The sequence below is a fragment of the Rhinatrema bivittatum genome, chromosome 1 (genome assembly GCF_901001135.1).
Source record: "Rhinatrema bivittatum chromosome 1, aRhiBiv1.1, whole genome shotgun sequence".
NCBI lineage: Eukaryota > Metazoa > Chordata > Amphibia > Gymnophiona > Rhinatrematidae > Rhinatrema > Rhinatrema bivittatum.
In genome coordinates this window covers 39214188-39241754 of record NC_042615.1, presented here as the reverse complement: position 1 = coordinate 39241754, position 27567 = coordinate 39214188, and the positions used below count along the sequence as shown (strand labels likewise).

Genomic DNA, 27567 nt, shown 5'->3' with positions numbered 1-27567 from the left:
CTGACACATTGCATTGAGGGAGTAGAAAAGTGGATTCAGATTTAATAGAATAGTATTAAATCTAAAAAAGACTGAAGTTCTATAGATGTCACAACAGCCAATCCCCAATGATTTGCATGATATACTGCTAAATAATTAAGCTTAGCCTCTCTCGCATAAGGTTTGAAATCTGAGGGTCCTACTCGACTTTAACTTCATAGTAAGTCTCCAGCTAATTGTAGTGTTGAAATCGGCATTCTATAAACTAAGCCTCTTAGGACAACTTTAAATCTTCACAAAGGAGGACTTTTGCATTAGTCTAGGCAATAAGGATGTGCATTTGTTTTAACTGAATTTGAAAGACGCAATGAATAAGGGCCAATTTGTTTTCTTTGGGGGAGGCCCTGAAATGAATTGAGAGGTCCCTAAATTAAACAAATCCTATTTGCTTAATTTGGTTAAAAAAAAAACATCTCTGGTTGGGCCTACACCTAGCCAAGGACTGAGACTCACCTAGGGAATAGGCGAGTCTCAGCAAGCAAGGGCGACAGCCTATGCCAGAGTATGAGGCTGGGGGCCTCGGCCAAGGCCCGAATAAAGGCCCAGGGCCCCCCCCACTGAAAAAGTTTGCTGGGGGGTCAGGAAGTTTCCTGAGCCTCACTTACCTGATCTATCAGGGTTCCAACACCTGGGCCTCAGCCTAAGCCCAGGCCCAATGCTGGGGCCTGGCCTGGTCCTGAGGCCTAGGCCTCACTCTGAGCCCAGGCCAGAGGCCTGGATCCTGATGCATGGGCCTCAGATTAGACCAGAGCCCGAAGCCGGGGCCTCAACCCAGAGGCTAAAACCCGACACTGAGACCTTGGTCCAGGATCAGGCCTAGGCCTGGAGGCCAAAGTTTAGGCCTGGTTGGAGACTTGTCTTCTGTCTTCTTCAAATGATGCCATCCAAAAGGATGCCTTGGAGCAAATCGACTCTGGTGCATTCTCCTCCGAGGAGGGCGCCAATTTGCTGTACAGCAAAATGGATACGTTCCCAGTGGACGGCATCATTTGAAGAGGATAGAAGACAGAAGAAATGAGAATCCAGTGAGGCCTGGGCTCCTTCCACTGGCTGCCAGTAAGCTTCAAAAATCTAATGTTATTGGATAAGACACTGTACAGTGAGAAACGTTTGTATTTGAGGGAGATGTCGCAGGAATACAAAACTCTTTGCTAGTAGTCCCCTCTGTTAAAATATGGCAATTGTAGACAACTCACAAACAGATATTCTTAGTATGGGTCCCAGTCTCCAGCACAAGCTTCCCCTGGAACTTAAGGAAAAAAAATCAATAGTAAGGTTTTTAAATTATTTGTTCAGGCAGGCTTTTTCTCAATAGACTATGAAAAGCTTTCAATGATTTATACTGCTCCCGGACTTGATTTTTAATTATTGTGTCTGTCTGACTGATGAGGTGTTTTTGAGAAAATGTTTTTTTATGAATTCAGCTGACATTGCATTAGGCAGCATATAACTTTTAAATATTTAAAAACCTGCAAGGATTACATGCATAGGAGGCGGATCCCTTAACAGACAGGAACAGGGCTTCCCAAACTGCAGGTCATAACCCCAAATGGGGGTCACAAAACCTTCAGCTGCAGTCACAAATGCCTCCAATGGTAGGCCCTAGCAGCAACAGCGTTAATAGTGGAAGTTAGCCTGGGGCCTGTTAGCCAGCATGCACAGGCTCTTCAGTGGCACTGCCATTGCAGAAGTTTCTGTGATAACAGGCAGCCCTGCACAAAAGTATCAAGGCCATTGCAGGCATGTGATCTTGCACTGGCTCACAGGCCCCCACATTGACTTTCATCATTAACCAAACAGCTGCTTGCACATTACAGTCAGGCTTGGGCCCAACCATGAGCAGAGGGAGGGGCTGAGTGTGCACGGACCAGTGCAGATTACTACTGCACCTCCCTCCTCTCCTATCACTGAACCTACCCAAGTGAAAAATATTGCCCCATCTGCCTTTCACTTATCATCAAGTGCTGGCCAGAGGCGCAAAAGAAAAACGATGCTGCTGACTCTGGTCAGGGGCTTGTTTGGAGGAGGGACTATTTTAAGGGAGGGTTCAGATACAGAAGAGCTATGAGAGTTGGATCTGCTGGTAGGGGAGTATCAGAAAAGGGATCAGCTTGAGAGCTGGTGGAGATAGAGAGAGGGTTGGCTTTGGGGAATGACAGAAATTCAATTGCGTATGTAAGAAGGGTTGGGAGACGAGATGGGGCTGAGAGGGAATGGGAGATGAGTGAGGAGGGGGAAGAAAGGGAGGGAATGACAAGATCAGTTGGGTGGGTTATAAGAAGGGCTTGGAATGAAATGGGATCAGCTTGAGGGATGAAAAAGGGCTGGAGGGGGTGAGGAACTGGGGACAAAGAGGGGATCAGCTGGAGGGGAGGTGAACAAGAAGGGGGGGTCCTCTGAAGGAGAGGAGGTTGAGGTTCAGGTGGAGATTGAGAGAGGATCAACTGGAGAAGTTAGAGTTTGAGAAAGTGGTACAGCTAAAGCATGGGGAAGGCGAGTGGCATGATTTTGGACTGTCCCCCACTGCTAATTAAATGTGGTCATTGCATGAGGGTCTTGTGAATTTTAAAGTGCCAACATGGGGTTCACACATTGGTTACAAGTGGGAGAAATCCTGATCTAGAATAAGGGGTCATGGAATGAGGACTGAAGGGGGTAACCTCAGGAGTAATTAAGGAACTATTTCTTAATGGGTGGTGGACACATAGAACAGCCTCCTGCTGGAGACAAGGACGGTATCAGAATTTTAGAAAGCATGGGGGACTGCAGAGGGAGAGGAAGGGACTGTAAAGCTGCCCAGGAGGCGGGGCTAGGCAGACTGGATGGGCTATATGGGCTTTTATTTGCTGCCATCTTCTGAGTTTCATAGCTTAGTAGCCAGCCTACATTGTGTGCTTCTTTTCTTGTAGCTTTGTACCTTCCTTCCTGCGGCTGGGCTCCTGGAACATCGTGATGTTTGTCTCCTTCGAGCAGCTGAAGAGGGCAATGATGATGTCGTGGCAGAAGCTGGAGTTCACGACCTGATTCTCCCAGACACCATGAGATCTCTAGCAAAGACTTTCTTCCAGCCTTGTGTCTTATGGCACAACGGCACCTCCCCTACCTCTGGGACAACACCTAGTAGAAAAGCAGCAAGCCACAGTGCTTTGGGGAATAAAAAAAAAAAAAACCTACAGATATTGCAATTCTCCCTTCTCAAAATATTGAGGGGAAAGAGACACTCTATGCTGCCAGGCTACTATTTCAGAATTTGGTATCCAGGTATTGTCCACCGCACTCTCATGTTTAGGGTATGCCAGGATTCAATCCAGTAATATAAATGTCGGCCAGCACTGTGACTTATCAAGATCAGAAACAAGCTCTTGTAACAAGAACAGAAAGCACTTTATATAATGGGATCCATTTTGGAGGGTTTTGTTTTGTTTTGGATCCAGATTTTCTTCTGCTTCCATAGGCTTCCAGCTCAATTGGAACCAGGAGCTGGGATCATTGCACCATCCCTCCTGTTTTATATCCTCATTCCCTTTGCCCAATGCCCTTGCCACCACAGTTCTTCAGGTTACACCATGCACTCGCAGGCCCTGAATCTGACCAGCAGGTGTCACCCTTGAGCAATGATCACAGCTCCTTCCCCTGGGGGCTGTAGAAACAGCCTCTCTCTGACGTGGGGCGCAGAAGACCCGACTCTGAGATCAAAGTGGGAGCTTTTGGAGGACAGCGCACAGAGCTAGCCCTGAGGCAGCAGGTCAGCCTGGGTTTTGTTTTATTTTGCATGAAATACAAAGTAAAAAAAATAAAAGCCTGAAGAGCACTTTTATAAACACATAGAATTAACTTAAAATGAGGAAGAGGTATGAAAATATACGATCATGCTAATTAACTTGTAATTTATTTATCCGGCAGTTATCTACAAAATTATTTTTTTCAATAAATATTATATGCTGCAAAAGGTAGTTAAGGTCTTTTATTAGTTTTGGTTTAAAAGGAAAATGCTAATGCATTTTTGCCAGAGCACTCCAAATCCTATCTTTTTAATAAAAATAAATATCCCAACCCCTTCTAATCCCTCAGAAAGGAATGGGCTGTTGCATAGTGATAACAGCACCTGCTTGTGTGTACATCAGCAATGCAGAACAAATCAAACAGGAGCCTGCAGTAATCCTGCATCAATGAATGTGAGGGTGTGGGGGAGATAGTTTGGTCGTATGGCACTGAATAAAGGTATTTGGACCACTTCATTTCTGCTGCATTGTGTTCCTGCTGTGTATTAGGTGGGGGCACCTGTCAAATCTCACTGAAGCCCCCTCAAGACCCAGCCCTTGGCCCCTTCTCCTAACCAGCCCCATCACCACCACCAGAGACTCAGCCCCTTTAAGGGGGTACGGTAAAAGTAAGCTGTCTCACTAAAGCGCCCGGTGCCGAAGGGCAAGCCCCTTTGATTGCATATTAAAAAAAAGAAAAAAGGCCCAGACATTACCCCATCATGGATCTCTAACATTCACAGGAGGGGAGTTTCTCCAAGGGTAGCTGGATGTATCCTCCACCCTAACTTGGCACAGATCTGAATCCCCTACTGGCCATGTCCCAACCATGCCTATCGCTGTCGTTTGGCCCTTAAAAAGCTCCACTGGACACACCCTTAACCATCAACCCGTCTCCCCCTAAACCCTATAAGGTAACTCCCACACTATCTCCATACTGCAGTGCTTTCCCTCACTACTTCCACGCCACCTCCAAAATGTGTTGTTGCACAAGTACTACTACCACACACCCCTCAACTACACTATTGCCACTATTACTAGACAAGGCAAACACTCCCCGTACTTTGTGCCTAAACACAGCCAAAGGAATCCCCAAAGATTTCTCATCCAGCCACCAAGAGACAGCCAAAACTGTGATGACATCTCTCTATATACAAGTTACTTCTTCTAATGCATCTACGTCCTCAAACAACTCTGCCAAGATTGTAGAGGATAAGATAAGACACACGACGTTCCAGGTACTCTACCTCAACCAACCCCGGTGGAACCTAGACCACATCACTTACCAAAACAAACTGGTCGTTCAGCAATGCCTCCTCAAACGAAAGGCATTTTGGCAATTACTTAGGCCTCTCCCACTTTATTTATGCCGACGACGTACAAATACTCATCCCCATCACAGACTCCTTAGCCAACACCCTTAAAACTTGGGAAAACATCCTATCAATCAATCAATAGCCTCCTCACCAGCCTGAATCTGGCCCTCAACACCTCCAAAATGGAACTTATGATCATCTCACCACCCAATAACCCTATAAGTGCCCAGCCCCAAGCAAATACTTTCTCACAGCAAGTACGAAACCTCGGGGTCACCATAGATAATCACCTCAACCTAAAAAGATTTATTGGCTCAACGATGAAGGAATGCTATTTTAAACTTAATACCCTTAAGAAACTCAGACCACTCCTCCACCATAATGACTTCCGCATTTACTCCAAGCCACCATACTCTCCAAAATAGACTATTGTAACTCCCTACTCCTCGGTCTCCCCAAAGCATCTATTAAACCCTCTACAAATGCTTCAAAACTCCGCTGCCAGAATACTCACTAATACCCGCAAAAAAGACCATATCACACCCATCCTCAAAGATCTTCACTTGCTCCCCATCTCCTCCCTTATCATCTACAAAACACTCACCATCTTACATAAAACCCTCGACAACCAGAACATGAGCTGGTTTAACGACTCAATACAATTCCACACCTCCAACAGATCAACCAGATCCTCCTATAAAGGCACTCTATGCATTCCTCCACCTAAGCTTTCCCACCTCAATACCACAAAAGAATGTGCTCTATCCATTGCAGGCCCATCAACCTGGAACTCCATGCCACCTGACCTCAGACAAGAACAGTGCACACAGAAATTTAAGAAAAAACTCGAAACCTAGCTCTTCAAACAAGCTTACCCTTAACACACCCTACTTCATTCTCAGTACATTTTTTGATGACCTTTCCATTGTTTCAGCCCAATCCATTGTATATGCTCATTCCATTATTTAAGCCAGTGGTCCCCAACCTTTTTTGCACCAGGGACCGGCTTCAAGCAAGACCATTTTTCCATGGCCCGGCACTATTTGAAAACTGCACTTCATAAGCATCACCCGATGAACCTGAGCGAACGATCAAATCTGCCACAAAGAACGGGCAAAAATCACTCCCAAACAGTGAGCAAAGCTGGTAGAAACTTACCCCAATAGACAAAACTGTTATTGCAGCAAAAGTAATTCTACTAAGTACTAGTCTGAAGGGGTTGAATACTTATGCAAGCAGCATTTTTCAGTTTTTAATTTTATAAAAAAAGGAGAAATAATGACTTATGACTGAAAATTTACTTTAAAAGCGTACTGGTTTGCAATAAACATACTGTCTGTAACAATGTGTGTGTCATTTGTAACCCACACAATCTGCTGATATTTATGGGGGCCAAATATTTTTACAAGCCATTGTACATAAATAAATCACAAATGACTTACCAAAAATAATAAAAATAGAATCAGAAATAGAAAGAGGTCAATAATATATTTTTTAATTTAAACTTATAATTGATGTATTGATTCCTTTGTATAACGTGTTTAAAATTTGCTGGCTGTCGTGGTACACGTGGTACACGTGGGCACCAACGACATAGGAAAATGTGGGAGGGAGGTTCTGGAAGCCAAATTTAGGCTCTTAGGTAGAAAGATTAAATCCAGAACCTCCAGGGTAGCATTCTCTGAAATGCTCCCTGTTCCACGCGCAGGTCACCAGAGGCAGGCAGAGCTCCGGAGTCTCAATGCGTGGATGAGACGATGGTGCAAGGAAGAGGGATTCAGTTTTGTTAGGAACTGGGGAACCTTTTGGGGAAGGGGGAGTCTCTTCCGAAGGGATGGGCTCCACCTTAACCAGAGTGGAACCAGACTGCTGGCGCTAACCTTTAAAAAGGAGATAGAGCAGCTTTTAAACTAGAACAAAGGGGAAAGCCGACAGTCGCTCAGCAGCGCATGGTTCGGAGAGAGGTATCTTAGAAGGATACTAATGAAGCATTAGAATTAGGGCATCCCGATAGTGAGGTTCCAATAATTAGAAAAGTAGTCCAAGTGCCTGTAACTAAAAACTCACCTGAGCTAAAAAATTCTAACTTATCCCTATCAATTAAAAAGCAGAATAAAAATACAATCAAAAAACAAACTTTGAAATGTTTGTATGCTAATGCCAGAAGTCTAAGAAGTAAGATGGGAGAATTAGAATGTATAGCAGTAAATGATGACATAGACTTAATTGGCATCTCAGAGACATGGTGGAAAGAGGATAACCAATGGGACAGTGCTATACCGGGGTACAAATTATATCGCAATGACAGAGAGGAGCAGTCGGGAGGAGGTGTGGCGCTTTATGTCCGGGATGGCATAGAGTCTAACAGGATAAACATCCTGCATGAGACTAAATACAAAATTGAATCTTTATGGGTAGAAATCCCTTGTGTATCAGGGAAGACTACAGTGATAGGGGTATACTACCGTCCACCTGGTCAAGATGGTGAGATGGACAGTGAAATGCTAAGAGAAATTAGGGAAGCTAACCAAATTGGTAGTGCAGTAATAATGGGAGACTTCAATTACCCCAATATAGACTGGGTAAATGTATCATCGGGTCACGCTGGAGAGATAACGTTCCTGGATGGAATAAATGATAGCTTTATGGAGCAATTGGTTCAGGAACCGACGAGAGAGGGAGCAATTTTAGATCTAATTCTCAGTGGAGCACAGGACTTGGTGAGAGAGGTAACGGTGGTGGGGCCACTTGGCAATAGTGATCATAATATGATCAAATTTGATTTAATGACTGGAAAAGGAACAGTGTGCAAATCCAAGGCTCTCGTGCTAAACTTTCAAAAGGGAAACTTTGATAAAATGAGAAAAATTGTTAGAAAAAAACTGAAAGGAGCAGCTACAAAAGTTAAAAATGTCCAAGAGGCGTGGTCATTGTTAAAAAATACCATTCTAGAAGCACAGTCCAGATGTATTCCACACATTAAGAAAGGTGGAAAGAAGGCAAAACGATTACCGGCATGGTTAAAAGGGGAGGTGAAAGAAGCTATTTTAGCCAAAAGATCTTCATTCAAAAATTGGAAGAAGGATCCAACAGAAGAAAATAGGATAAAGCATAAACATTGGCAAGTTAAATGTAAGACATTGATAAGACAGGCTAAGAGAGAATTTGAAAAGAAGTTGGCTATAGAGGCAAAAACTCACAGTAAAAACTTTTTTAAATATATCCGAAGCAGAAAGCCTGTGAGGGAGTCAGTTGGACCGTTAGATGATCGAGGGGTTAAAGGGGCACTTAGAGAAGATAAGGCCATCGCGGAAAGATTAAATGATTTCTTTGCTTCGGTGTTTACTGAAGAGGATGTTGGGGAGGTACCCGTAATGGAGAAGGTTTTCATGGGTAATGATTCAGATGGACTGAATCAAATCACGGTGAACCTAGAGGATGTGGTAGGCCTGATTGACAAACTGAAGAGTAGTAAATCACCTGGACCGGATGGTATACACCCCAGAGTTCTGAAGGAACTAAAAAATGAAATTCTGACCTATTAGTAAAAATTTGTAACTTATCATTAAAATCATCCATTGTACCTGAAGACTGGAGGATAGCAAATGTAACCCCAATATTTAAAAAGGGCTCCAGGGGCGATCCGGGAAACTACAGACCGGTTAGCCTGACTTCAGTGCCAGGAAAAATAGTGGAAAGTGTTCTAAACATCAAAATCACAGAACATATAGAAAGACATGGTTTAATGGAACAAAGTCAGCATGGCTTTACCCAGGGCAAGTCTTGCCTCACAAATCTGCTTCACTTTTTTGAAGGAGTTAATAAACATGTGGATAAAGGTGAACCGGTAGATATAGTATACTTGGATTTTCAGAAGGCGTTTGACAAAGTTCCTCATGAGAGGCTTCTAGGAAAAGTAAAAAGTCATGGGATAGGTGGCGATGTCCTTTCGTGGATTGCAAACTGGCTAAAAGACAGGAAACAGAGAGTAGGATTAAATGGGCAATTTTCTCAGTGGAAGGGAGTGGACAGTGGAGTGCCTCAGGGATCTGTATTGGGACCCTTACGGTTCAATATATTTATAAATGATCTGGAAAGAAATACGACGAGTGAGATAATCAAATTTGCAGATGACACAAAATTGTGCAGAGTAGTTAAATCACAAGCAGATTGTGATAAATTGCAGGAAGACCTTGTGAGACTGGAAAATTGGGCATCCAAATGGCAGATGAAATTTAATGTGGATAAGTGCAAGGTGATGCATATAGGGAAAAATAACCCATGCTATAATTACACGATGTTGGGTTCCATATTAGGTGCTACAACCCAAGAAAGAGATCTAGGTGTCATAGTGGATAACACATTGAAATCATCAGTTCAGTGTGCTGCGGCAGTCAAAAAAGCAAACAGAATGTTGGGAATTATTAGAAAAGGAATGATGAATAAAATGGAAAATGTCATAATGCCTCTGTATCGCTCCATGGTGAGACCGCACCTTGAATACTGTGTACAATTCTGGTCGCCGCATCTCAAAAAAGATATAATTGCGATGGAGAAGGTACAGAGAAGGGCTACCAAAATGATAAGGGGAATGGAACAACTCCCCTATGAGGAAAGACTAAAGAGGTTAGGACTTTTCAGCTTGGAGAAGAGACGACTGAGGGGGGATATGATAGAGGTGTTTAAAATCATGAGAGGTCTAGAACGGGTAGATGTGAATTGGTTATTTACTCTTTTGGATAGTAGAAGGACTAGGGGACACTCCATGAAGTTAGCATGGGGCACATTTAAAACTAATCGGAGAAAGTTCTTTTTTACTCAACGCACAATTAAACTCTGGAATTTGTTGCCAGAGAATGTGGTTCGTGCAGTTAGTATAGCTGTGTTTAAAAAAGGATTGGATAGGTTCTTGGAGGAGAAGTCCATTACCTGCTATTAAGTTCACTTAGAGAATAGCCACTGCCATTAGCAATGGTTACATGGAATAGACTTAGTTTTTGGGTACTTGCCAGGTTCTTATGGCCTGGATTGGCCACTGTTGGAAACAGGATGCTGGGCTTGATGGACCCTTGGTCTGACCCAGTATGGCATTTTCTTATGTTCTTATGTTCTTACTTAAGAATATTCCAAAACAAATCAAACGCAAAAAAGACAAGACAAACAAGAAAATACAGAAGGGCCCACAAAAAACTACATACGCACCAAACTCACAACCACATGTAATATAAAAATTCTCAAATTCTTGTCTTCCTATCCTCATTTTATTTGGCAAGAACACAAAATATCTGCCTCAAAGTTAGTGATAGTCGCAGATATTTGGTGTTCTGTCTTCCTAGCCCCAATTTGTTTGGCAAGAAGAAAATTTGAGAATTTTTATATTATAAATGGTTTTGAGTTTGGTGCATATGTAGTTTTTGTGAGCCCTTCTGTAATGCCTCTTGGTTTGTCTTGTCTTTTGTGTTTGATTTGTTTTGGAATACTCTTAATTGTGCAATATGTTTTGGTCCTGGCTATTATAACTGATTTGATTGCTTTGTATAAGGTGTTTAAAATTTGTAAAAGTTTAAATAAAAAAATTGTATGGTATTATTGACCTCTCTTTTTCTGATAAACTACAAATGGACACCTCATAAGAATTCCTATCCTCACTACAGAATATGGATTTAACCCAACTAGTGAACAAGCCAACCTACAAATCTAGAAACACCCTGGTCTTGATATTTGCCCCACTCCAATTTCTAAATGAATAATTAGTAAGATACAAACCACAGAACTCTCCTGGTCAGACTATTGAGTGTTGTGCTTTGAAATTAACCTATGCCCATTAATCCAGAATATCAAACCAAAAGAGAGCACAAGATGGGTTGGACCAACATTACATCTTCCCATGCACAGAAGAAATTATCTTCTCTTTCCACATCCATTCTGGTAGATAACGAACATAGAAATCTATGGAAAACCACCCATATCAAAAATTCCAAATCAACCCCTAAGTTCACACCAGAACATTAAAAAAAAAAAACCAAAAAACCCCCCACACCTCTAAAAAGAATGGGTAGAAAATTGGAATAGAAATGGTGCAAATCAAAAACATGATCTACACACAAATGAAAGTGAAACACAAACTTCACTAAGTGATTAACATCCTCAGTATGAGGAAAAAATTTTCAAACAGTTACCCAACTCTCAATTCGTGGCTTCAAATTTTCAATGGCTACCTGCTGATTTTTATCCTTGCTTAGATAGGTGAACATGTGAATATGGGACAATTTGACTCTTGCTTGGGAGATGAAATGTGGAGTCCTACAAGAATGGTGTTAACTCCTAGCCCCCCAATCTATTTAATTTTGATTTGGCTCCATTTCATCATCTTAACATGCACAGGCCTGTGGATGACATACAAAGCATCTGTTCAGTGAAGATTCTACAGAAGATTTAGCCAAAATCTGTGAGGGATTAGAGAGAGTTGGTAACTGACTTTTTGAGAAGAAACTATACTTGAATGTTGGGAAATCAGCAGCATAATGTATAGGTCACAGAGCACAACCAGAGGATTTTGAGCGGCGGGTGAAAGGAGATGTTCTCTTTCAGAAACTTCATTAGCTAGGAGCATGGTTGGATTGTAAGCAATAAGAGTATATGTAGCCGGAAGGAAGGTATCTGCTTTCCTCTCCGGGGGATACCAGCTATACTACAGAAAAACTTACCACTTATTACCTTATTAGTGATCTGAAAAGTCTAGGAAAGGACACGTGTGTCTTAGAATCAGACTGCTTTATTTTCAGACATTTTAGCAGTTAGAATAAAATAGGTGACAAATGCCTCTACAGTCTTTACCACAGCATAGGCTTATACTGAATAAAGCTCTGCATTATTAGTAAACTTAACCTAATCAAAGACCTTGACTTGCTTAGGATATAGTAATAAATGTAATTAGCTAACTACCCCCATAACTTTAGGACATTACCTTCCGTTTCACCCTGAAGCAGTCTTGGAGGCAGTTTCTGCCTAAGAGAGCAGGTATTCTTCATCCTAGTCGCTTACTTGGCTAAGGCTAATCTGAGCCCTGGAGAAAAAGACAGGGTCAAGACAAATCGCTGGGTAACAGCAAGGCTTCCTTATATGCAGTCATACAGGACACTGGACCTAATCTGCTTCTTCGCAGGGAGGAAGAGGGAGCTGGCTTTGGTGCAGTCTTCAGGTGTTAATGGTTCTTTCACCTGCCCCACCTTGAGCCCTCTCCCTGGCAGCAATGAGGTGGTTAGGGTTGTTTTTCCATTTCAGACTGCTGGCCCCCCCTCGGGGGGGGGGGGGGGGGTGTCACTGCTTCTGCTGCATGGTGACTCTGGACAAGTACACAATCTCAATCCTGCAAACTGTTGAACCGTGAGTCGTCTTGTGGTATCAGTGCTGTGATAAACTTCCCTTTGGCCAAGTTGTTTTTCGTCTTTGGGCAGATTTGGGTTGTTTTTGTGTCTGTGACATGTCCCTGTCCTAGGCAGTCTTAGCTCATTGTTAAGGGCTATAGCTTCTTTCCATAAAGTTAACCTTTTAGATCCTGCTCATTGAGGGAATTATTTCCTGATTTTTACATATCTTAGTTAACTAGACCCAAATATGGTATAAATATGGTATAAAAACATTTGCAAGTAATTAAAAGTATATGAAAAAATGTTCCACTTGTGGAACGTTGGTACCTAAAAGGTTAAACAGGCAGATCAGATAACCTGAGCCCATACTGTTATTCTGGTCAAAAAGTTCCTCATCTTATTTTTCTGTTGAAACATACATGTCTGTGACCATTCTGTGGGGTCAATCTTCATATTTGGGTGCATACAGTGGTAAAAACATCTGATATCTCCTACAGGATACAGAGTCTTAATAACCAATACAAATCTTTTCATTTATGTTTTCTTCAGTAAAAGTGGTTTATACATTATGACTTTCCATTAATGGCTTTGCTCTATTAAAATACTATTTAAAATAAATAGCTTCTGCTTTATCATTCCCTATAATTAACCCCTTACTCCATCTATAAAAGAAGTAAGAGCAATGGTTTTTAAATTGCCAAGGACTCCTTTGGCATTTTTCTCAGTCCCCTTTCCTGTCCCAGAGGACAATCAACAGTGGCAGCAGGGAAATCTGAGAACTTTGGCAGTTTGCTCTCCCTCAGATTAGCAGGGGTAAGGGTTTTGCTCAGCATTTCCTGGTACAAGACAATCCAGTAAACATCTGTGCTCCTTACTTGCAAGAAAGCAAGTTTGTTTTTCTGTAAACAGACTTCTCCGTGGAAAGGATGAATTAGCCACGACACATGGTGACTTCATCCAATGGGCACCTAATGGACCCATCTCTCAGAGCTCAGCAAATTTTGCCGTATGAGCCCCAGTCTGTTTTTGTCCAAGCTACTGCATAGACTTGTGACGCTCTCTCTCTCTCTCTCTCTTTGTGCATTTGATTACTTGTTAAAATTTTCTCCTGCCTAGCTGCAGTTTCACTGCCTCAACAGTCCTTCAATGGCACTTTTGTAGAAAAGTGCTATCATCAAGATAACTTATGGGTTGGTGCCAACAAGGCAAAGAATCCCAGCATCGTGATTTCACCACTATCATATGAAATCATGAAAGTCTTACTTTAATTTTTTCTCCCTCCTACTCCTTCTTCTGTCTCTTTTCGATACCCCAACTTCCCAGACCACCTTGTGTATCATTTCTAGAGTAGATGTCTCAACTAGGCTGTTTTTCCTACTCTGACTGGAAGCATAGGGTTGCAGTTTCTCCAGTCATGTCTACCAATTCTTCCTCAGCAGCAGGCCAGGTGGAACTTCTTTTGGGGAAAGGATGCCATTGCAAAGGAAGTAGCAACAAATATCCCATAAGAGGCTCCCAAGGACCATGGGAACACACTTTGAGAATTCTAGGTCAGTAGTTATCAGTTTTTGTTGTTGTTTTTTTTAAATTTATGAACCATTTCAGACAAGGGGATTACAGTGTATTTGAAGGCCATAACCAGGGTTGCTTTTCAAGGTTATTAACAGGCAAATGAACCAGATTCTCAGTTTAAAAAAATATATATATACAGATCTCTCTAAAGAATATTCAATTTGTCATCCTTGGGCACTATCAGCGAATACAAAATGTTTACACTCAAAAACAATCCTATTTTCCTTATATATTTAATCCTGTCAAATTTAGTAATATGAAAAACATCATACTCTAGGATATTCAGGATGATTGTATATACAAATTCACATTTCAATTTCAAGAAGTAGGCAAAAGAAATTTGAGACAGGATACCTGGGTGTTGGAAAGTTATATTTATATTTATTTAGTTCATGCCTTTTCATTGGTAGCTCAAGTTGAGTTACATTCAAGTAATGTAGGTATTATAGATACCTATTTGCTCAATCCCATGGAATAACAGAGGTTAAGAGGAGACAACAAAGCCAACTTGCACAGAGCAGCAAGTCTACGTCAATGCATATGACACAGCAGCAAGGCTTTCATACAGTCAGATACAAAATGGGGGAAGTGGCAAGTTTGTCTTCATGGGTTAGAGGACGACTTGGCTTCACTTCTCAGAGAGAAGGAACAATTTCCTGCAGATGGATGGCTGACCCTTAGCCAGATTATAGTGACAACCAGGCAGATTTGGTAGACAGAGTCCTGATCTGCCAACTTCTACTCTACTTACAGGAGTGCTGCATTTCTGAACAATGTCATGTAAAAGCTTCCCCTCTTTTAAAACTGCAGAATATGTTCTCTCTTCTCCTAAAGAAAGAAAAGATGGATTTACTTAATTACAAACTTCTACCACTGACGAATGAGACAACAGGAAATTTCTTCAGCAAAGAAGATTTGCTGCTCGGGATCAAAAATCAGAAACAGAGATAGCTCCCAAACTAAAGAGATTCAAAGAAATGTAGCCACCTTTCAGACAAGTTGAGGATTTGAACACTTAGTAGTGTCTTTGATTTATTTCTCTCCATATGACTTTCTGCAACTAGTATGACGACAAGGGCTTGCAGCAGCTGTCCATGTCTGTCATCAGGAGGCATGCATCTGACATTTCTTTACATCAACAAGAGTCTAATGTACATGGAAAGACTACACAAAAAAACCCAACATATTTAATACTTTTTCCATTGCCAGCAACGTACCTTATGCCAAAGAAGCTTAAACTCCGGCATCAAGGAAGACAAATGGATGATTGAAACACTCAAAAAAAAAACCCAAAACAAAAAAATATAAAAACATTTTCCATTTATAAAAAGGAAAGCAAACCCCCTCTAATACTTTAAGCAGCATTCATAATCAGAGGACAAGGAAATGACCTGCAGTATAATTAGGAATCAACAAAACCAATGCTCATCAGCTAATTTTCAAGCGATTTGTAAAGGGTTTATTTTAAAGATTGTACAAAACTGATGCTTTTTTTCTTCAAAAGAAAGCCAACATGTTTAAATATAACTATATTTTCTAGCTGAAATGCCACACTGAAGGCATTAATTAAAACCTCAGCATATTTGAAGAAATATCAAACATCAGAGATTTGCTCCCACTGACTTGAAGAAAAGATTTCCTTTAACAAAGGAACATAATGGATTGAAATTTGGCCTTTGTGCCTTATTCTGAATCACTGCCCAAAACAGCTTTCTTTAAAGAAATCTCAACACGATGCACTGTCATCCATCAACCAAATTTATGTGACATTCAGCTAAAGGCACCCAATGCAAAACCTTGGAGACTTGTATGTGAATCAATGTTCAGGATGTTTCCATCATTTGCAAAGGCAGATGTGGCAAAAGCAAGGATACCACAAAATAGTGTCATCCTAGGTAGCCCTCTTACTCTTCAAAGCTGGATTGAAATGGGATAAAAATCACAAAATGGTATGCGAGACTGTGAAAGCACAGTGTATCACGTTTAGGAAACTAATCACCAAGCACTAGTCATCAATATGCACCCAGAGTACCAATGTGTCAAAAGAACCAGATGCTAAAAATCAAACAGGAAGGAAAGACTTGAACGTTCTGAGATCTGTTTTGATTCAGAAGGTAAGCAACAAAGCACTAAGCTTTTTTTTTAAAGAGAAGCTGGGAAAGTAGTCAGAAATGCAAAAATTCAAACAGAATAAAAAAAAAAGCAAATTTGGTAAAATGGGGGGGGGGGGGTGACAAGGCTTTTTTTAAAGATATGTTAGTGATAGAAGAAAGTGCAAAAGTGATATTGTGAGGTGAAGAGGAAGAATATGTAAAGGCTGATGAGGAAAAAAGCAAAAATGCTTAATATTTCTGTTCAGGGCCTGGAGCAGGAACACAAAAACGCACACAAATAAGATTGGAATTGGGGTAAACCTCAAATTGATTTTCAGAAAAAGTGTGTTCACTAAACTTACAGTAGATAAGGTGATGGAGCCGGCTGAGATACATCTGAAGGTACTAAAGAAACTTAGAGATGTCCTGGTAGCTCCGCTGGCTGACCTTTTCAATGCTTCTCTAGAGTTAGGAGTAGCTCTGGGGGAACTGGAGACAGGCAGATGGGGCTCTTAGTCATAAAAGTGGAAGCAAAGAGGAGGCTGGGAACTACAGACCAATTAGTCCACCCGTAGTGAGCAAACCAATGGAATTGCTGCTAAAAACAGAGGATAAAACTCTTTCGGATAATAGAAAGACTAGGGGGCACTCCATGAAGTTAGCAAGTGGCACATTTAAAACTAATCAGAGAAAGTTCTTTTTCACTCAATGCATAATTAAGCTCTGGAATTTGTTGCCAGAGGATGTGGTTAGTGCAGTTAGTGTAGCTGGGTTTAAAAAAGGATTGGATAAGTTCTTGGAGGAGAAGTCCATTACCTGCTATTAATTAAGTTGACTTAGAAAATAGTCACTGCTATTACTAGCAACAGTAGCGTGGAATAGACTTAGTGTTTGGGTACTTGCCAGGTTCTTATGGCCTGGATTGGCCACTGTTGGAAACAGGATGCTGGGCTTGATGGATCCTTGGTCTGACCCAGTATGGCAGGTTCTTATAGTGCAGTTTCTGGAATCCAATGGATTGCAAGAGCAGAGGCATCATAATATTACTAGAAGTAAATCTTATCAGATGAATCTGATCAATTTCTTTGACTGGGTGACCAGAGAGCCGGATCAAGGGAGTGCACTAGATGCAATGTACTTTGATTTTAGTAAGACCTTTGAATCAGCTCTGCATAGGAGACTTAAAATGAATTCAATGCCCTTGTTATGGGACCTAGAGTGACTGAGTTACAAACTGGCTGAGTGGGAGGTGACAAAGGGAAGTGGTAAATGGAGTTTTCTCTGAGGAGGGGGTGGTTACTAGTAGTATGCCTCAGGGATCGGTCCTTTCAATATTTTTGTGAGCGAGATGACAGAAGGACCGTCAGGAAAGGTTTGCCTTCTTGCCAATGATACCAAAATCTGCCACAGGGTGGACAGCCAGGAACATGTGGAAAACATGAGGAGGGATCTAGCGAAACTTGAGGAATTGTCTAAGATTTAATGCTAAAAAATGCAGATTAATGCATTTAGGGTGCAAAAATCCAAGTGAGAGATAGAAGAATTTCACCTACAATACTGTAAGTACAAAAGAAGAGTGGGATCATTATAGCTGATGAGCTTAGAGGGCCATACATGTGGATAAAGTGACTGTAAAAGCCAGAAAGATGCTTGGCTGCCTAGGGAGAGGAATGGTCAGCAGTTATAGGGAGGTGATTTTGCCCCTGCATAGGTCCGTGGTGAGATCTCACTTGGAATACTGTGTACAATTCTGGAGGCAACACATTCAAAAGGATATAAACCGGATGGAGTCAATCCAGAGGGGGACTCCGAAAATGGTTGGTAGTTTTCATTTTACAGAATATGGGAACAGACTCCAAGATTTAAGCATGGAAAGACAAGATAGGAAACATAACAGACATTTAAATATCTCCAAGGTTTCTATGCACAGAAAGCAAACCTCTTTCAATGCAAAGGAGACGCTAGAATGAGAGATCATGAGATGAGGGTGAAAGGGGGTAGACTCAGAAATAATCTTAGGAAATATTTCTTTACAGAGAGGGTGGTGGATGCATGAAACAGCTTCCCAGTGTAGGGGGTGGAGACAAACACTGTATCCAAATTCAAGAAAACATGGGATCTCTAATGAGTGATAAGAATTATAATGATAGATTAATTGGGTGGATGGGTAGACTAGATGGGACATATGGTCTTTTTCTGCCGTCAGGTTTCTACACTAAAGAAATAAAGATGGGGGTGGGTACTTCTTTCCAAGCACACACATTTCAGCTCTAATGCTTCTGCTCTGTAAGAGCTACACCGTGTTGATAGTTGAAATTAAAAGCCTTGTTAAAAGAATCTCAGAAAGCTTACCTAGATGCTTATGCATCTACTCCAAGATTGCAGGATTGTCAACTACTTCATTCTTGGCGCTGGCAGCAGCTGGTTCCTTGCTATTATTTCTCATAAGTAAATTAAAAAAAAAAACCAAAAACACAAAAAACCCACACAATGCAAAAATGCTGATTTTGTTGATCCTTAAGAATATCCTGCATGTACGTTTGGTGTACATATGTCAAGAGGGCTAACCATCAATCACGAAACACAGATTTGAAGACACAATCCAGCAACTATGATTTCTGGAAGGGGAGCAGCGATGAGTAGTGACAAATTACGAAAACGTCAAGCAAAAGCTGATTGTCCACAAGCCTTCTTAAAACAAGAACAAAAAATAAACATAAAATTACATTAAAGATTTTTGGTTAAATAGGAGTGAAAATTCCATCTCAAGGCTAAACGTGTGCGCGCATGTGCAAACCACTGCAGGATTCAGAAACTGTCAGTCTGTTTTCTTTAAGGTAAGCACCACATCATGGTCACTTAGAAGTCCTTTAACCTGGTTGTGAAACTTCTCTCTGTATTGGTTGAACAGCATAATGCTTTCTGGCTCTTCCTGGAACCAAAACTTGTCAAACTCATAAACCAGATAACCTGTCAAAAGAAAACAGAATAAGTCATGAGCCATCCCCATTACCTTCTTTCCACTTTTCAAATCAATCATTTCTGATATGCACACATCTCACACATGAATTCCCTCCAAGTAGAGCAGAGTTGCTTACTTGTAACAGGTGTTCTCCTAGGACAGCAGGATGTTAGTCTTCACACAAGGGTGACATCATCCGATGGAGCCTGGCACGGAAAACATTTGTCAAACGTTTCTAGAACTTTGGCATACTAAGCATGCCCTGCATGTCACTATCCACATAGGGTCCCTCTTCAGTCTTGTAACATAGAATTCCCGAAAAACAAACAACAAACACCGAAGAAACCCAATGCCATGGGGTGGCAGGTGGGTTTCGTGAGGAATAACATCCTGCTGTCCTAGGAGAACACCTGTTACAGGGAAACAATTCTGCTTTCTCCTAGGATAAGCAGGATAGTAGTCCTCGCACATGGGTGAATATGTACCTACAAGTTGCTTCCAACTTAAAGAGCCAGCAATTAACAGGTGCCAGCATGCACAACAAACTGTGCTGCTACAACCTGGGAGACAGCCTGAACCCATCCCCAGCGCCTAAGGTAGGTACAGTTGAGTTTCACAATTGAAAAAGATTAGAGGACAGACTGACCAAAATTGCTGTCAAGTCGACAGTCCTTATCCAGGCAGTAGTGTGCGGCGAAAGTATGGAGAAAACTCCAGATCTCAGCTCTGTAGATCTTACCCACGGGCACTGCATGCAAGTGGGCAACCGATGCTGCCATGGCTCACACAGAATGAATAACATGGCCGCTAAGCTACAGTCCCCTCCTGTACTTAGAACGAAATATAATCTGCCAACCAGTTTGATAAGGTCTGCTTGGACAATGCAACTCAGAGTCTATTTTTGTCAAACCAGACAGAGTTGTGTGGATTGCCTAGGGCCCACGGCATACTCTAGATAAAAGACTAGGGCCCTCTTGCAGTCCAGGGTGTGCAGAGCCCACTCGCCCTGGTGTGAATGCGGCTTTGGAAAAGAAAGGTGGGTAGGACTATAGGCTGATTGAGATGGAAGTTCATCACCACCTTAGGAAAGAACTTAGGATGCATGCGCAGAACCACCTTATCATGAAAACATTTTATATAAAAAGGTGGTTACGACACCAGAGCATGAAGTTCGCTGACCCTGCATGCAGAGGTGATTGCAACCAGGAAGATAACCTTCCAGGACAGATACTTCAGGTCACAATACCGCAGGGGCTCAAATGGGGCTCTCATCAAGTGAGCCAAGACCACATTGAGGTCCCATGATACCACCAGTGGCCTAAATTGGAGACTTGACCTTTGGTAGGCCTCACATGAAGTGCCCCACCAGCAGTTGTATTGCAATGGGTGAGCCATCCAACCCCATGGTGGTAGGCCCCAATAGCACTGAGGTGGATCCTCACGGAGGTGGTCTTCAGGCTAGTCTCGGAGAGATGCAAGAGGTAGTCCAGGAGTTTTGAGGTGGAACAGGAGAACAGGTCCAACCGGTGTCTCTCACACCAGACTGAGAACCTCTTCCACTTCAGACTAAGATTTTCTAGTGGAAGGTTTCCTGGACTCCACCAGGATCCGAGACACCCCTTTTAAAAGATCCAGGGCCTGCAAGGTTATCCTTTCAACATCCAAGCCGTGAGAGCTAAGGCCCAGAAGTTGGGATGGCATAGGCTGCCCTGATCCAGCGTGATCAGATCTGGGGAAGTCCCTAGGCTGATCAGCGCCAGGAAGGAGAGACCCTGCAGAAGGGGGAACCAGATCTGCCGTAGCCAATAGGACACGATTAGGATCATGGTTCCCCGATTCTGTTGGAGCTTCAGGAGAGTCTTCGACACTAGTGGAAGCGGTGGGTACGCATACAGGAGGCCAGTGCCCCAATGATGGGAAAAGGCATCTAATTCAGTCCTGTGTTCCCTTTGATCAGGGAGAAAAAACAATCCACCTTTGCGTTGCAAAGGGAAACAAAGATTGAGATCTGGGGTCCCCCAGAGGCGGAAGATTCAATCCGTAACCTCCTGCTTGAGGGACCATTCATGGGGGTGAAACGAGCGACTCAGAATGTCCGCCGTTATATTCTCTGCTCCCAGAAAGTACATGGCACAAAGAATTATGCCCTCAGACAGTGCCCAGGACCAGATCTGGACCACTTCCTGATATGGGGGGGGGGGGGGGGGGGGAACGACCCCATGCCTCCCTACTTGTTCAGGTACCACATCACCACCTAGTTGTCTGACTGAATCAAAACTACCGTGAGGCGATCCAAGAAGGCCTACAGAGCGTACCAGATCGCATGGAGCTCCAGGAAGTTTATCTGACATCACCCTTCCTGCATGGACCACTGACCTTGGGTGCAGAGATATGCAACATGAGCTCCCCAACTCAGGTGGGAGGCATCGGTAGTGAGGGTGATTTGCGGGGTCAGGACCTGAAAAGTTATCCCCAACTTTAGAATGGATTGGGCCTCCCACCACAATAAGGACTCCCGAAGTGATAGTGTGATGCTGATGCATACCCAAAGGTCCTGGGTAGCCTGACACTACTGGGACCGTAAGGTCCACTGCATCATGCACATGTACAGCCGAGCAAAGGGCGTAATGTGGACTGTCGCAGTCATGTGGCCCAGCAAGCATGGCATCTTGTGCATAGAGGTCTGGTGTCTCAGAGAGATTGCCCCCACTCGGGACAGATTTAGTGGTGGGCCCCAGGACAAAAACGCCTTGGATTGGTACTTATCAAACCTGGTCCCAATGAAGTCCAGCTGTAGGGATGGAACCAGTTGGGACTTTGGGTAGTTGATAAAAAAAACCAAAAACCAAAAAACCATGATCTCCAAAATCTGAATGACTTATCACTGTCCCGGAAGAGAGAAAGAGAATTGCCATTTCTTGCTGGTATGGAGGACAAGACCTGTGTCCTACCAGGCCCCGTGAGGGAAGAAATTTGTCATCTCGCAGGGCTGATGCAAGGGTATCAGGCTATCTAGGTGAATCGTACAGCCTTGCACACACCCCTTCCCCCACACACCCACAATTAAAAACTATGTATTAAAAGATTTTACATGAAAAATGACATTAAAAAGTGAGGTTAAATTATTTACAACATGTATGAGGGTAAGTCAGTAAGTCAGTCACAAATCTCTCTACTAAGGTAATAAAACATATCTGTAATGTTGTCATATTCCATAGATGGCAGCACCTTAGAAGTGCTTATGTACATAAATAGTTATTTAAACTGTGCATGCGCAGGGGCTGTGTACACAAGGAAAATGGCTGCCGTGTTGACAGATTGTACGGTCGAAGAACAACATGCTGTTGTCTGATTTTTATGGGTTAAGGGCTTAGTGGCAAAAGACATTCATAAAGAAATGTATCCAGTATATGGAGAGAAATGTCTCTCACGTAAAGCAATTTATAACTGGACCAATAAATTTGCACAAGGACGTGCCAACTTGAACGACGAAACCAGACCTGGTCGACCTGTAGAGATTGCGACAGAGGCAACTGTGAAGCAGGTTGAAGAGATGGTTTGCGCTAACCGGAGGGTAACAATTGACGAAGTTGCCAAAGAAATTGGGTGTTCTCACGGATTAGCATATTCCTTAGTACACGATGCATTGAACTTTGCCAAAGTCTGTGCAAGATGGGCTCCCAAACAGCTGACCGAAGACGATAAGAACAACCGGATGGGTGTCTGTTTGGAAAATCTCTGCCGTTATGCAAACGAAGGTGAATCAATGATGGCACGTATTGTTACTGGTGACGAGTCGTGGGTGCACCACTATCAACCAGAAGCGAAACGTGATTCCATGCAGTGGAAGCATCCACCATCACTGACACCGAGAAAGTTCAAGCTTGTGCCTTCTGCAGGAAAGGTGATGTTGACTGTGTTTTGGGACAGAGATGGGATACTCTTAATCTGTTTTCAGAAGCGTGGTGAATCTGTTAATTCAGCTTCCTACTGTGCTATTCTATTAAAGCTTAAAGGAGCTATTCGTAGAAAACGCCCAGATCTGGAAAAAAGAGGAGTGCTGATTCTTCACGATAATGCCAGACCACACACTTCGAATGAGACTCGTCAGACAATTGCGAACCTGCACTGGGAAGTTCTTGAACATCCACCATACAGTCCGGATTTGGCACCCAGCGATTTTCACTTGTTTGGCAAACTGAAAAGCCACCTCGGTGGTAAACATTTCACCAGTGATGAAGAAGTGGAACAAGAGGTGAAGCGCTGGTTACGATGCCAGCCAAAAGACTTTTACGCAGAAGGTTTTGACTGACTTTTCAAACGCTGGGACAAATGTATAAATGTTCACGGCGATTACGTTGAAAAGTAGTTGGTTTTTCCAGAAAAACTGTTTGTGACTATATTCTGTATATTTCACAGTAAATAATTCATCTTTTGCATTTAAATAAATTTCATGAATATTAATCCCATGTATGTTTGTGACTTACTGACTTATCCTCGTATATTATATTTACATGCACTACTGTGCTGACAAACAGAAATCCCTGCAATAAAAAAAAAAAAAAAAAGACAAACCATAGATGGTATTAGGGCTATTGCAACGTGTTCAGTGTGGGCTTAGCCCTCAAAGCCAAAGTACAAGAATTTTAACAATATAGCAAACCTCCATTCTAAAACAATAGTAACTGCCGGCATGGAGACAGTAACAACCCTACCTGTGAAAAGGCAGCAGTGCTAATATTCCACTTCCTATTAGGAAAATAGATCCCTAAATAGAAACCCCTCAGTCATACATGCAGAATAGAGATGGACCCTCATCAAATACAGAATGAAGAGAGCATAAACAAACAGAAATACAGAAATGTGCAGACAAAAAACTGAACGGGAAACCACAAGCCAGACCCTATATGCAGTACAAACAATGGAAAACTAGAATCACCATTCCTCAGGAAAAAAAAAAAAAAAATCACTCAAAAATGTTCCAAACACCAATAAAATACTTCAAAATGGACACAAACATCCAATAATTAAAACTAATAAGGATAACCCCCGCCCCATGGTCTCCATACCTGGGAACCTTTGATTTCCAGGTGCTCAGAGATTGTGGGAATTAGCAGGCAGAGAGGAAGGAAGGCTGCTGCACACAAATTTTCTCCTCTCTCTCAAATATCCACATACGCTCTCCTTCATGCTCACATGCTCAGTTTCATACAAATATACAGACACTCATCCACAGATTGTCTCACTCTCACATGCTCGGTCTCACACAGACACAGAAACACACACTCAGGCTGTCTCCTCCTGGAAGCACAAGTGGGCAGAAACAGCCTCAGCCTGTTCTCCTCCAGTCCCTGCAGCAAAATGAGACTCTTCATTTTTCTTGGGGCTACTGGGGCTGATGCTGATCCTCTTTGAAATTCCGGCCCGCACTGATTCTCCTCTTCAAATCAGTCCCAGAGCCCATGCTGTTCCTCTTTTTTCTGACTTAGTAAAAATGGCCTCTCTCCCATACGGGGCCACCCCTAGCCATTCCCCTCCCTGCCCTCGCGGTTTTCTGTAGGTGAGGTAATTGCTCACATTGGCTCTACTGCCAGCATTCTGCCCAAGCTTGAAAATGCTGACAGCCTGGGCGGAGAAGGAGAGGAAGCAGAGAGAAGATTAGCCACACCAGACGGAGACCAGAGAGCGCTGTACTCTGCCACAGAGGTTGAGACACACCAGTTTGCGCTTTGCGACACACCGGTTGAGAATTGCTGCTTTGCCTATTGATGGGGGCTTCCTCTTCTGAGCAGAGTCCCTGAACTACCCGAATTGGGTAGTGGGCTCCCTAGCCCACAAAACTTGCATCCAATGAAAGTACTATCCATGCAGACTTGTACCCTTCGACAGGTTCGAGGAACAAACCCACCTAGCCAGGTTCTCCCTAACTGACAGCAGAAGGGGAAAGACAAACCTCATAAATGCATAAGTATGGAAATCATATGCAGAAGTTTCCTATGAAGCCTGGCCCATGGATCTAAACGGAGGTGCAATCATGGAACCCAGGAGCTACAGATAATTCGAGCTCTGTCTGGGAGCTCCGTGTGAGAGAACGGCTTATACCTGAATTAGAGCAGAGTGTGGGAAAAAGTTTAAAAATATGGCAGCCTTTCCTGTTAAGATGCAGCCTGCCACGCTAGCAGAGGCCACTGCTACCTCTACCAAGCAACTTACCTTATGTGAAAAGAAGATGACAGCCCCTAAGGAAGCCTCCATTTTCCAGCATCACAGGAATGCACAAAGCGTAACTCCCAAGCACCAATCCATGCATCCCCCATAGTCCCAGCAAGCTCACAATCAGAGCCTACTCCCCAGCACTGGCTCCTTCACTGACCAGAGTGCCTCCCGATCGGCTGCCTGAAGGCCAAGCCAAACTCCCTTACAATAATCATGGCAGAGAAGAGACCGAGAGGCCAGGCAGCCAAAACACCCCTCATAAAAAGTATCCACTTAATACACAACCAAGGAGTACTGTGACGGGCAGGGGCTCTCTCCTCTTCCCCCCCTCCAAACCCCCCCCCCAAAAAAAAACAACCCAATCAGCTTTAATCAATATAGCCAGGCAAGGCTGCCTTGAGCAAGAGAGGCGAGTAGGAGGGAAGGTGAGGGAAAGGGTGGGAGGAAATCATGGAAAGAAAAAAACTTACCTGAAGGAGTCCTTTACTGCTAACCCTCAGCTCAACCAGAACCGTGAGAGTCATCTCACCAGTCCTACTATATTAAAAGGGCTCCCTTCAGGAAGCCTGGATCGGGGAGCCACTCCATCAGGGAAACAAGAAAGAACTTATCCTGGCAGCCAAAGAACCTGCTCTACCAGGGGAGCAACCCAAAGGCTGTTGCTCCGGTAGTCACAGATAGACTAGCAGAAGGCAATATTCAAAGGAAAGACCTGGAAGCTAAGATCCTGCTGCATTACTCCTGGAAGCATTACTCCTGCGGCACCACTCCAGAACATGGCTACCATCTGCTGGAGACAGAAAATATTGGCAATCGCCTGTGCTGCACCACCCTAGGTACCAGTGATGATGGCATGGGAAGCAGAGTTGCTTACCTGTAGCAGGTGTGACAGCAGGATGGCAGTCCTCACACATAGGTGACATCATCTAATGGAGCCCGGCATGGAATTTTGATATCAAAATATTCTAGAGCTTTCTGCATGCTCTGAGCATGTGCAGCTGTAGCCACTTCCCTGCCTCTCAGGCAATCTTCTCAATCCATGATATATGTGTACATGTGTAGCAAGTTCCTATAAACCAGGTTCTTGCCCCCACTAGTTTATCATGTGCTGGAGCCTGCATCTGGATCTGCGAGATTTGTTTTGGACCTGTCAAAAAGAGTTTTTCAATCCTGAAGAGACTGCAAGCCACCGCAGCCAAGGTGAAGAAATATAAAATATATCAAAAACCCCGTGTTCTCTCCTGTAAATGAAAAATGTTCTGCAAGAACCAGCATACAGCACACATACTGTTAACAAGTTGGGGAAAAGGGCTGTACTGTTTAGTCTGCCCAGATAACAGCATTACATAGCTAGCAGAAGAGGAAGCCAAAGAAATTTAAGGATGAAAAAATGCAATTTGGCTGGTTCAACAGGAGTTGGAGCCAGGAAGAGAGAAGTGTATCTGGCAGTTCTGCAATCAGTTCTTCTCCTGAAGAGCTAATTATCGAGATGAAGAGACAGATGTTTGCGCTCTGAGGAAATAGAGTGACAGACAGCTATTTTTGCTTCATAGCAGAGCTACATGTAAAATCCCAACAAGGTACAAAGGAGCCAGGAACTGAAGGACAGACTTCCTTTCCAGAGATATCCAGGCCCAGGAGCACATGGATGGACCACCCTCCTAAGAGACTGAGTTAAGTAATCTAAACTTTACACAGAGTATCTTAGCACAGGAGGGAGAAGGTTTATTTTCTTGCCTTTTGTTACAAATTCAATATCTCATCTTAACTGCTTCAGCCTTTCAGCTGAAGTCAAGCATAAACCCTTGCTACAGCCACATGAGATAGGGCAGGGAAAGAATCTGATGGACCATGGTGTCTCTGTAAGAGACTGAAACTGGGCCCACTTTCTGTTTAGTACCAAGTAAACCATTTGGGGAAGCTCCCCAGGAGAGAGACTTTCCACACACTGCAGTGCTCATCTATTTGGTATGTAATCTAGCCAGCTCCATCATAAAGAGGAACTTTTTCATTTTCTTGGTTTGTTTTCCCACACAATTATTTTGTTTGGGACAGGGTGCACACTTTACAAACTGGTGACTGAGGTGGATCTGTTACCCCCCCCCTTTTTTTTTTTTTTGAAAGTTGTGTATTCACTACTTTTCCTCCCAACCTCTCTCGATTAGCATTCTTTGTTTTGTTTTTTTTTTTGCGCTATTCATATGAGTATACTGGTTGCCCTGGCTAATAGGCCATACA

The 27567-nt window shown here is 43.0% G+C and overlaps 2 protein-coding genes across 4 annotated transcripts in view; one reads left to right on the top strand and one right to left on the bottom strand.

The window, feature by feature from the left end:
- UCP1 (uncoupling protein 1) overlaps positions 1-3988 on the top strand; it is a 29599-nt gene extending 25611 nt beyond the window's left edge. The window contains exon 7 of the mRNA XM_029597186.1: positions 2949-3988. Coding sequence (XP_029453046.1) covers positions 2949-3063 — 115 coding nt within the window. The 3' untranslated portion in view covers positions 3064-3988. The remainder of the gene's footprint in view (positions 1-2948) is intronic.
- A 10336-nt stretch (positions 3989-14324) lies between these two features.
- The window catches only part of ELMOD2 (ELMO domain containing 2), an 82089-nt gene continuing 68846 nt past the window's right edge, over positions 14325-27567 (bottom strand). For 2 of the 3 annotated variants that reach the window (XM_029597057.1, XM_029597035.1), the window contains exon 9: positions 17612-19121. In XM_029597057.1, coding sequence (XP_029452917.1) covers positions 18970-19121 — 152 coding nt within the window. In that variant the 3' untranslated portion in view covers positions 17612-18969. Of the gene's footprint in view, positions 14887-17611; positions 19122-27567 lie in introns of those variants that run through there. The other variant, XR_003856000.1, reaches the window with a different exon arrangement.